At 40.9% G+C, this 11678-nt stretch overlaps 1 protein-coding gene across 1 annotated transcript; it reads left to right on the forward strand.

The window, feature by feature from the left end:
- The first annotated feature begins 4236 nt into the window (after positions 1–4236).
- LOC124032031 (UDP-glucuronosyltransferase 2C1-like) lies at positions 4237–11156 on the forward strand. The gene is made up of 3 exons (XM_046344001.1): positions 4237–4497; positions 9214–10249; positions 10473–11156. The coding sequence occupies exons 2-3, from the start codon at positions 9222–9224 to the stop codon at positions 11044–11046; spliced, it is 1602 nt and encodes a 533-aa protein (XP_046199957.1). The 5' UTR covers positions 4237–4497; positions 9214–9221; the 3' UTR covers positions 11047–11156.
- Positions 11157–11678: the final 522 nt, after the last annotated feature.

The raw sequence follows: 11678 nt of genomic DNA on the forward strand, positions 1-11678 counted from the left end.
AGATCTCCGCAAGTGTCTGGGGGAGGGGGTAGGTAGAGTGGCTAGGGGTTTATTCTGGACAGGACCCAAAATCTCTGGACAGAGGCGGAGGGCGGGGTATAGGTGCTCATTCACTTTGGGCAGAGTCAGTTCAGTCATTCATTCTGTGATTTTAAATAGGTTTGCACGTTCCTCTGTACTTGGACAGTGTTTTTGATAGAAGGTTAATCTGTCTTCTCTATCTAGACTAATTTGTCAAATCATTTTCTGCTCGTCAAACAAATGGTTGGGACAGATTGTCAAGTTTTGCACCCGTTGGTTGGCATGCTTTGTTTTTTTTGTTTTCAAGGGACATTTTGACCATGTACAGTAATTTGTAAACTTGCATCAAGTTTATGAATAAAGAATTTTAAGATTATTTGTCGGTGATTTATTACTTGATTTGTTACTTGGCAACAGACAGCTTCAGTCAGGGTTGGAGATTGGGGCTTGATGTCATCATGACAACAACAAAATAATTGGGGGTTGATTATAAGTATTCCTTCTGTAGCTCAGTTGGTAGAGCATGGCGCTTGTAACGCCAGGGTAGTGGGTTCGATTCCCGGGACCACCCATACGTAGAATGTATGCACACATGACTGTAAGTCGCTTTGGATAAAAGCGTCTGCTAAATGGCATATATTATTATTATTATTATTATTAGCCAACAGGGGGCACTGTTTAACGTTTTACAGCTTGTGCTTAAACAGCTGCTCATAATAATAATACAGTTTTGTACTTTGTAAATGAGGGCTATAGATTAACACACAGATGCCATTTGGGATAGATGCAAATGTTTCCCAGTCTTCTCTGATAGGGTGAAAACTAAATAGTTCACCCGCTTGGGTCCCCAGGACCCAGATACACCGAGATGGAATGTAAACAGCCAAATTCAACAATGAGTGCTGGGCAAAAGCAACGACAACGACAAACATCTATTGAAAGTAAATGGTTAAAAACTAAAAAAGAACCAAGGGATAGCTTGCTAGTTGTCCATTCATTGGTTCTGAGTGTCTGTCGTACTCCGACGTCTGGGACTGCCAGTCTTCTATCATACCAACTCATTGTCGTGCCAAACTGATCTTAGAATATGCAAGAGCACAAATTGATCAGCGACCAGGTTGGTTGTCAATTCATTCCTTTAAGTATAATCCAAATATTACCCTAAAAGGGACTTCCTGTATGATGCATAAAAAAAACACTGTACTTTCTCTGTACGAAAGTAGGAGCAGATCATTTGCTTTGGTTGCTGACGTTTTTTTAAATTGTATCGTAATAAATGCTGTGTTTGTCATTTATGCTACTAGATTGAACACCATATGATCAATCAGTTGGTTGTGTAGGTTTTGGCCTTTCTAGGGAGTTTTTCCTAGCCACCGTGCTTCTACATCTGCATTGTTTGCTGTTTGGGGTTTTAGTCTGGGTTTCTGTGCAGCACTTTGAGATATCAGCTGATGTACGAAGGGCTATATAAATACATTTGATTTGATTTGTGTGACGCCTCATTGTTAGGTTTCTGCCATGTTCTCATTCTAGCCTTATTATTAATGGTCAGGTAATGACAATGTCTATTTTATTTAGTATGTAGCTAATATAATTTGAGTTTTGCATTTTAAAAAATCTAAATAAATAAATAAAACATTTTGAAATGCTTTGTTTAATTTGTAAGTGATAATGTCACCCAAATCCTATTACTCTGCAAGGATAAATCCATGCTGGATTAAGAATGACCGATTTCTCACATTCCGATGCGACCCAGAACTGTCAGGTGTTAGTGAATATGAACCGGCCCATCTATATAACCCATCTAGAAGTGTCTCTGAACGCATCAGGTTCCTGGGGCCTGTGATACAGAATCCGTTACCTTTATTGTTGGTACTTTAACTTTTTCTCGTTTCCGCTTTTAACTCTTTAGGTCTAGCCTTATTCTTCAGAATAACTGTTTCCAGTCAATTCTGATTTGTTGATTTCGATGGTCCATTGAACCTTTACAACACTTGTGTGAGGATCGCCTGTCTATGTCGTCGTTATGAGATACCGGACTGTCTGCCTCTGCTTCTGTATCCTGATCAAAGGTAACTTTACAAATGTGTCATTTCTTCTATTTGACTTTTTTCTTTTTTGATGTTTCATTTAACATGCTGTAGTGGATCTAGCCTGGTCCCAGATCTGTTAGCTTCTTTGGTCATTACGATAGGAATTGGCAGGACAGCAGAAGCACTTCTGAAACCAGGCTGGAATTGATCCAACTTGAATATTGTCCAATGGGAAATGCAGTGTCTGGTTGAATATTATCTTCCCAGCAGGGTTGGAGTCAATTCCATTTTAAAGTTCAGTCAATTCAGGAAGTTTGGCTGAGCTTCTCCATTAAGTCCCTCCATAGTCATGTGAATTGGGGGCCACGGTCGGGGGGGGGGGGTGTATGTTGATCAGTCTCACCAAATCTGTTGTAGATCTTACCATGAAATGCTTACTTATAATCCCTTAACTCTATTTTCTTAACTGCATTGTTAAGAAAATATATTCTGAAAAAACTAAAGTAAAAATAATAACAAGGCTATATACAGAGGGTACGGGTATACAGGTTAGCCACGGTAATTTGTGTATGTCGGTAGTGGATGGAGTCTCTTGGTAGATAGTGTGGTTTACAGCAATACCTCAAGACTTCTTTAATATTAGACATCGCTCACCAGTTTTTATTGACAAATAGACACATACCCCCAGCCCTCGTCTCATCAGACGTAGCTGTTCTGTCCTGCCGATGCACGGAAAACCAAGCCAGCTCTATATTATCCGTGTCTCGGTGAAACATAAGATCCTACATTTTTCAATGTCCTGTTGGTAGGATAATCTCGAACGGAGATCATGCAGTTTATTTTCCAGTGATTGCACGTTGGCTAATAGAAGAGATGGTAGAGGCGGGTTACCCACTTGCCGACAAATTTTCACAGGGCACCCCGATCTACACCCCCCTATATTTCTGTATTTTCTTCAGGCGAATGACGGGGATTTGGGCCTGGTCTCGGAGAAGCAGTATATCCTTTTCGGTCATAAGAGACGGTAGCAGCAACATTTTGTACAAAATAAGTTACAAACTATGCGTAAAAACAAACAAAATAGCACAGTTGGTTTGGAGCCTGTAAAACGGCAGCCATTCCCTTCGGCGCCATTATTACGGGGGCCTGGACATTGACTAGGCCATTCCAAAACTATAATTTTGTTGCTTTTGAACCATTTTCATGTAAACTTCAGAGATCTCTTCTATCAATTTATCCATTGTGGGTGAATATTGAGAATGAGACACACACACACAGTAAAATGATTCATAGCTAATCAGAGAAAGAGAGAGAGTTTACGTACTATACTATTGCTTTAAAGGCGTCACTATTTTAACAATGCCCCTCTTTTCACTATTAAATAATGGCAAACTATTCTGACTTTTTATTTGTATCGCCTTCACAATCCTTGTCTTACACTATTTGCAATGAAGTATAACAGTAATGCAAAGTGTGTGCACTGCATTCTGTACCCTCTCTTAAGGCGTCATTGAGAGCGTCACATGGTAATACAAGGCATAGCACAGTCATGGTCACATGTCATAATTATTTTTCCTGGGCACTCACCTTTCCTCTACTACTCTTGTGTTTCAACCCAGTTCAACTATGGTGCGTGCAATGCCCCTTGGCTATGTTATCTAACAGATTAAGATTATTTTATTGGTCAATTGCAACACACAAGGTCAGCCCAAATGTTACTTCCACTTTTAACCCAAGTGCAACAGATTTTTTTTTTTCTCATCAGATCCTGGATTCGAAACAGGCAAGTTTCCAGTTGCTGGCTTGCCTCTCTAACCGCTTGGCTATCTGTCACCTTACAATTGCTACCAATGGCGAAGAGAGACATTTCTTAATGTATGGAACTGATATGCATATATGCATATGAGCAAGTGTATGAGTCTCATGCAAAAAAAAAACAAAAAAACACACAAAAAAACGGTTGCAGAACTTTGAACATGGTTTATGTTCCAAATGGCACCCTTTCCCCTATATAGATAGTGTACAGCTTTTAACCAGAGCCTTGGTCAGAAGTAGTGCACTATATAGGGAAAAGGGTACAATTTGGGACCATATCCCATATCTAAAGTTCAAACAAGTTCTGGACTGCAGTGTTACACACACTTAATGTATTAGACGATGGTTAAAAACAGTCCACTTGGTACGATTTGCCACTGGTCACACAGAGATTGTGTAACCTCCCGTCTCCCCAAGTCGTTTTGCGTTTAACAAGGCACTGTTGTAGTAGTGAGGAGGAACCTAACTTACCTTTATGTCACATGTCTGATACCAACAATCAGGGGACACAACCCTACTGGACTGCCTTTCAGTGAGATGTGAATGAATTTGAAGTAGTTGTCTGGGCAGTTGGACAAACTAACACTGAATTGGATTTTAAAGTTGCTTGTGGACTTGGCTGGTTTTGGTAGGTAATCTATCAGTGAGAACACTGTACATTAAGGGTTTATAAAGGCTTTATTTTTTATTGTAACAATGGTTATTTAAACATTTTTGTTTAATTCGTTCAGATAGTTTGTTGGTAGTTAGTTAGTGGTTAGTTAGTAAGTTACAGTGCCTTCAGAAAGTATTCATACCCCTTGACTTATTCCACATTTTGCTGTGTTACAGCCTGAACATGTGTTTTGAAATGTTTGCACATTTATTGAAAGTGAAATACAGAAATAACTTATTTACATAAGTATTCACACCCCTGAGTCAATACTTTGTAGAAGCACCTTTTGCAGCGATTACAGCTGTGAGTTTTTCTGGGTACATCTCTAAGAGCTTTCCACGCCTGGATGGTGCAAAATTCGCCCATTTATCTATTTTCTAAATTCTTCAAGCTCTGTCAAATTTCTTGTTGATCATTGCTAGATTACCATTTTCAGGTCTTACCATAGATTCTTCAAGCAGATTTAAGTCAAAACTGTATCTCGGCCACCCAGGAACATTCATTGGTTTCTTGGTAAGCAATGCAGGGTAGATTTGGTCTAGTGTTTTGGGTTATTGTCCTGCTGAAAGGGATTTGTCTCCCAATGTCTGTTGGAAAGCTGACTGAACCAGGTTTTCCTTTAGGATTCTGCCTGTGGTTAGTTCTTTTCCATTTCTTTTTATCCTTAACCTGTTACTCCTACCCCCTACTTTTTTTGAACATTCTGTTAAAAATCGCGCAACATTTCAGTGCCCTGCTGCTCATGCCAGGAATATAGTATATGCATATGATTAGTATGTGTGGATAGAAAACACTCAGGCGTTTATAAAACTGGTTAAATCACGGCTGTGACTATAACAGAACGTGCGTTTCATCGAAAAGCGCAGGAAAATCTGATCACTGAAAATGGAAAAATATATCCATCCGTCACATCAACCCATTGTTAAAGGCGAACCACATTAAATGGGGCTGAGGTTGCAATTACCTACAGCTTCCACACGATGTCAACAGTCTTGTCATTTGCCTAGGCTTTGTTTCTTGGTCAAACGAAGAAGAGACAAGCCATTTGTTCAGGTCTCCGACCGGATATTTTGGTTGAGATTTACCCGGACATTATTTCCAGACGCATATAGAATATATATCGCATCGTGATCAATTTGATCGCTTATTAATGTGTACTAATACCTAAAGTTGCATTACAAAAGTATTTAAGTGTTTTGTGAAAGTTTATCGTCGACTTTTTTAATTTTAAAAAATGATGTTACGTTATAAGAAGCTATTTTTTTCCGTTTATCACACAGTCTTCATAGATCGATATCTAGGCTATATATGGACCAATTTAATCGGAAAAAAGACCCAATAGTGATTATGGGACATCTAGGAGTGCCAACAAAGAAGATGGTCAAAGGTAATGAATGTTTTATATTTTATTTGTGCGGTTTGTGTAGCGATGACTATGCAAATGATTTTCTTTACGTCCCCTGCGGGTCTTTTGGGGTGTTACATGCTATCAGATAATCGTTTCTCATGCTTTTGCCGAAAAGCCTTTTAAAAATCTGACTTGATGCCTGGATTCACAACGAGTGTAGCTTTAATTCAATACCCTGCATGTGTATTTTAATGAACATTTGAGTTTTAACTAGTACTAATAGCATTTAGCGTAGCGCATTTGCATTTCCAGATGTCTAGATGGGACGCTTGCGTGTCAGGTAGGAACAAGAGGTTAACTCCCTAGTTCTTGCTGATGGCAAGCATACCCATAACATGATGCAGCCACCACCATGCTTGAAAATATGAAGAGTGGTACTCAGTGATAGGTTGTGTTAGATTTGCCCCAAACATAACACTTTGTATTCAGGACATAAAGTTAATTTGCCACATTTTTTGTGGTTTTACTTTAGTGCCTTGTTGCAAACAGGATGCATATTTTAGAATGTGTTTATTCTATACAGGCTTCCTTCTTTTCATTCTGTCATTTAGGCTGTATTGTGGAGTAACTACAATGTTGTTGATCCATCCTCAGTTTCCCATCCTCAGTTTTCTATCCTATCACAGCCATTAAACTGTAACTGTTTTATGGTCACCATTGGCCTCATGTTGAAATCCCTGAGTGGTTTCCTTCCTCTCCGGCAACTGAGTTAGGAAGGACGCCTGTATCTTTGTAGTGACACGGTGTATTGATACACCATCTAAAGTGTAATGAATAACTTCACCATGCTCAGAGGGATATTCAATGTCAGCTTCTAAAAAAAGATTGTTTTTTTAAAGTTATATTTTTTTATAACCCATCTACCAATAGGGGCCCTTCTTTATGAGACATTGGAAAACCTCCCTGGTCTTTGTTGTTGAATCTGTGTTTGAAATTCACTGCCCGACTACAGGACCTTACAGATAAGTGTGTGTGTGTGTGTGTGTGTGTGTGTGTGTGTGTGTGTGTGTGTGTGTGTGTGTGTGTGTGTGTGTGTGTGTGTGTGTGTGTGTGTGTGTGTGTGTGTGTGTGTGTGTGTGTGTGTGTGTGTGTGTGTGGTACAGAGATGAGGTGGTCATTCACAAATCATGTTAAACACTATTATTGCACACAGAGTGAGTCCATGCAATTTATTATGTGACTTGTTTAAGTACTTATTATGTGTGTGTGTGTAGAGGGGGGAGGGGGCATTCTGTTTGCATCATAAATGCAATTCATTATGCAAAGATGGAAAGCAAATTGGAAAAATGATATGTGGTCTGTGTAACCTGGAGAAATGTAGTCTCTTTGTGCTAAAATACCACTCCTTGTCATGCCAAACAATGACAAGGAGCACAAGAAGTGGAACGTTTGCACAAAACCGGTTCTGGATGTCTGAGGATGTAGTAAGCAATACGAGTTTCTCCATGGATGCTACTTCTTAGCCTCGTTCCAGGTCTGTTTGTGTTGCCTTGCCAACTCCTACACTTAGAAAAAGGGTTCCAATAGGGTTCTTCGGGTTGCCTCATAGGAGAACTATTTTCCTCTGTGGAAAGGGTTCTACATGGAACCCAAAAAGGTTTTTACCTGGAACCTAAAGTGGTTCTTCAAAAGGTTCTTCTATGGGAACAGCCAAAGAACCCTTTTAGGTTCGAGATATCACCTTTTTTCCCCCTAAGGGTGTATGGTGATTGTCACACCAAACAAACAGACTTGTCAAGACTGTACAAATAGATCTGGGACTAGAAGGATTTTCATTTTTTATATATTTTTTTTTATGTAACTAGGCAAGTCAGTTAAGAACACATTCTTTTTTACAATGACGACCTATCAGAAGGCAAAATACCTCCTGTGGGGATGGTGGCTGGGATTAATAATATAGGACATAACACATCATGAGAGACACCACAACACTACATAAAGAGAGACCTAAGACAACAACACAGCATGGCAGCAACACATGACAACACACCATGGTAGCAACACGTGACAACACACCATGGTAGCAACACGTGACAACACCATGGTAGCAACACATGACAACACACCATGGTAGCAACACATGACAACACACCATGGTAGCAACACATGACAACACACCATGGTAGCAACACATGACAACACACCATGGTAGCAACACATGACAACACACCATGGTAGCAACACATGACAACACACCATGGTAGCAACACATGACAACACACCATGGTAGCAACACATGACAACACACCATGGTAGCAACACATGACAACACACCATGGTAGCAACACATGACAACACACCATGGTAGCAACACATGACAACACGGCATGGCAGCAACACATGACAACACACCATGGTAGCAACACATGACAACACACCATGGTAGCAACACATGACAACACACCATGGTAGCAACACAGCTAGCTGCTCCTCCCATCCACAACCCATTCTATGCTTCCTAATGTGATCTGCAGCAGTCAGAATATTCTGATTGAACAATGAGGTTGCATAACCATAAACCCTCTCCCAGATCAGACCTGGGTTTAACCACCATTTGAAATCTTTTAAATAATTCAAGCGTTTGCTTTTGGAGTGCCTGTGTAACGGATGTGAAACGGCTAGCTAGTTAGCGGCGCTAAATAGTGTTTCAATCGGTGACGTCACTTGCTCTGAGACCTTGAAGTAGTGGTTCCCCTTGCTCTGCAAGGGCTGTGGCTTTTGTGGAGCGATGGTTAACGATGCTTCAAGGGTGACTGTTGTTGATGTGTGCAGAGGGTCCCTGGTTCGAGCCCGGGTATGGGCGAGGGGACGGTCTAAATGTATACTGTTACACCTGGAATGCCAAGTTTGTGCTTTTTGTACTTTTCTACTGGTCCCATTGTAGTATATAGTATATGCCATTTAGCAGACGCTTTTATCCAAAGCTACTTACAGTCATGTGTGCATACATTGTCACAGCTAAACTATTTGAAAATTATATCAAATCGTTTTTGAACCCAGGTCTGATTCAGATGTATCAGATTTGATCTTGTGCAACTACGAGTCCATCTGAATATGACCCTATTGGATTTGTATGACAGTGTACATTAGCTAGGTTACCTAGTAGATTCGTTGAATACCAACCCATTTCGCACCTTTATAAAAAGGGCAAGAGAGACAATTAAATTCTCTGATTCCTATACAATTGTCAGATGTTACAGAATGTGCTAAAAACTATAGCTGACGGCTAGTTAATTATTGTGATTGATTGTTTGACATCTACTTCCTTGTATCTAATTAAGGTTTCACCATGGACAGAAGGATGTATCAACCAACCCTTATCTCATTGGTCGTATTGCTCTTCACCCTGTCCAATATTGTCCATGCGGGTAAAATATTAATCTACCCAATGGATGGAAGTCACTGGGTCAACATGAGAGTCATCATCGAAGAGTTGCATTCCAAAGGCCATGACATCACAGTGGTGCGAGCGTCAAACAGCTGGTACGTCAAGGAGAATTCCCCCCACTACACCACCATTACCATCCCCAACACTGGTGGCTTCGATGAAAACTTCTTTGGTGAATTTATATTGAGTAAACATCTCAAGATTCAAAGGGAGCAGGGGAAAGGTTTTTGGACCGAACTCAAGCTTCAGTCATCAATGAAGGAGACTTTTTTTGAGTTCCACAAGAACATGGTTGAAATGATCACTCGTGTCCTTGAAGACAGAAAGTTGATCCAGTCTCTCCAGGATGCTAAGTTTGATTTGGTTCTGACGGATCCTGGGATTGGTGGAGGGACGATCTTAGCCCGCGTCCTCCACCTTCCTCTGGTTTACAATGTCAGATGGACCATTCAAGGTGAAGCTCATTTGGTCATCGCCCCGTCGCCTCTCTCTTACGTCCCATACACAGCCACAGAGTTCACAGATAAGATGACCTTCCTCCAGAGAGTCACCAACGTCTTAGCTTACATACTCGGGAGTTACACGTTGACATCTATCACAGAACCCAACTACAAACCGATAGTCCAGCGTTACTTTGGCCCTGACGTGGATTACAACGCATTCTTCCAGGAAGCAGATATCTGGCTCATGAGAAGCGATTTTGTCTTTGAATTTCCGAAACCCACCATGCCGAATATGGTCTACATTGGGGGATTCCAGTGTAAGCCCTCCAAGCCTCTTCCACAGGACCTGGAGGTGTTTGTTCAGAGTTCCAGCGAGCATGGGGTTGTTATGATGACTCTGGGGACTTTGGTGGCAGAGCTTCCTGGAGATATCGCAGATGAAATCGCTGCCGCCTTTGCTCAGCTGCCTCAGAAGGTCATCTGGAGGTATGGATGGATGGATAGATCCTTTAATTAATTGGACAAATTATTAGTAAAATGGAGCCAGTTTTCCAAAAACAATAAGGCCTGGTCCTAGACTAAAAAACTATTTCAAATGTTATTCTCCATTGAGCATGCTTTTAGTCCAGGACTTTATCTGGGCCTAGACTTAAAAACAAAAGTGTCAGATTTCCATGTATATCCACTGTGGTTCTCTTGTGATTCTCAGGTATACTGGACAGAGACCCTCTACCCTGGGTAACAACACCCTACTGGTGGACTGGCTTCCCCAGAACGATCTCCTAGGACACCCCAAGACCCGGGCCTTCGTAGCCCATGGAGGATCCAACGGTGTCCAGGAGGCCATCTACCACGGTGTCCCCGTAGTCGGCCTCCCTCTCGCCTTCGACCAGTCCGACAACCTCTCCAAGTTGAAGGAGAGGGGGGCAGCTAACACGGTGGATATCATCACAATGGACAGAAATGTGTTCCTGGAGTCTTTGAAGGCTGTGCTGCATGAACCGTCCTACAGGGAGAACATGCAGAGGTTGTCCAGACTGCACAGAGACCAACCCATTAAACCACTGGACAAGGCAGTGTTCTGGATCGAGTTTGTTATGAGACATAAAGGAGCTCGTCACCTGAGGACAGAGTCCTATAAGATGTCCTGGATAATATACCACTCGGTTGATGTGATAGCGACTTTGCTGGCGTGTGTGTTGCTTGTAACGCTGGTTTGCCTGGCAGTCGTAAGATGTGTTTGTCGTAAGGTGTTTTGCAGGAACAAAGTGAAAAGTGAATGATAATGTGTTTTGAGATGTGAATATTAAAATATTATCTTATCATTGCTCAATCAGCAATTTATCAATAACATTTACATTTTATCAATAAAACATAGTTTTAGGGTATGTGATACCTTTGTCATTATTTTTTTTTAATGGGTATAGATTTAAATAATATATGCAGTATACTCAGGAGACGGGGGAAGAGATCACGATGACTTTATCATGTCCATTTACGATTGGCCTGAAATTCTGTCACCAGTAAATAGGAAGTCATCTTCTGTCAGGATCATTGTAATCATATGGTGCAGAGGTAATGGACAATCCATTTATTTTTTTACCCAACATTGTAGAATCAGTAATACTATAAATCAAAATGTATTTGGTCACATACACATGGTTAGCAGATGTTAATGCGAGTGTAGCGAAATGCTTGTGTTTCTAGGTTCGACCGTACAGTAATATCTAACATGTGATCTAACAATTTCAACAAACTTTTAGTTGTCGTATCTACCAGGGCCAGACTGACTCGTGTATCAGCCTGACCGTTTAAAGACTAGAGAACTGGAGACGGAGGTTATTTCAGAATGACCAGCAGCTGATCTGTTATGTTGACTTTATATTGCTTGCTGTTTGGGGTTTTTAGGCTGGGT

The sequence above is a fragment of the Oncorhynchus gorbuscha genome, linkage group LG01 (assembly GCF_021184085.1).
Source record: "Oncorhynchus gorbuscha isolate QuinsamMale2020 ecotype Even-year linkage group LG01, OgorEven_v1.0, whole genome shotgun sequence".
NCBI lineage: Eukaryota > Metazoa > Chordata > Actinopteri > Salmoniformes > Salmonidae > Oncorhynchus > Oncorhynchus gorbuscha.

What these genes read in the sequence shown, in the direction of transcription:
- LOC124032031 (XM_046344001.1), top strand. Translation starts at nt 9,222, where the DNA reads ATGGACAGAAGGATGTATCAACCAACCCTTATCTCATTGGTCGTATTG. An exon ending in CCTCAGAAGGTCATCTGGAG is followed by an intron (nt 10,250 to 10,472) that starts GTATGGATGGAT and finishes TGTGATTCTCAG; the next exon opens with GTATACTGGACAGAGACCCT.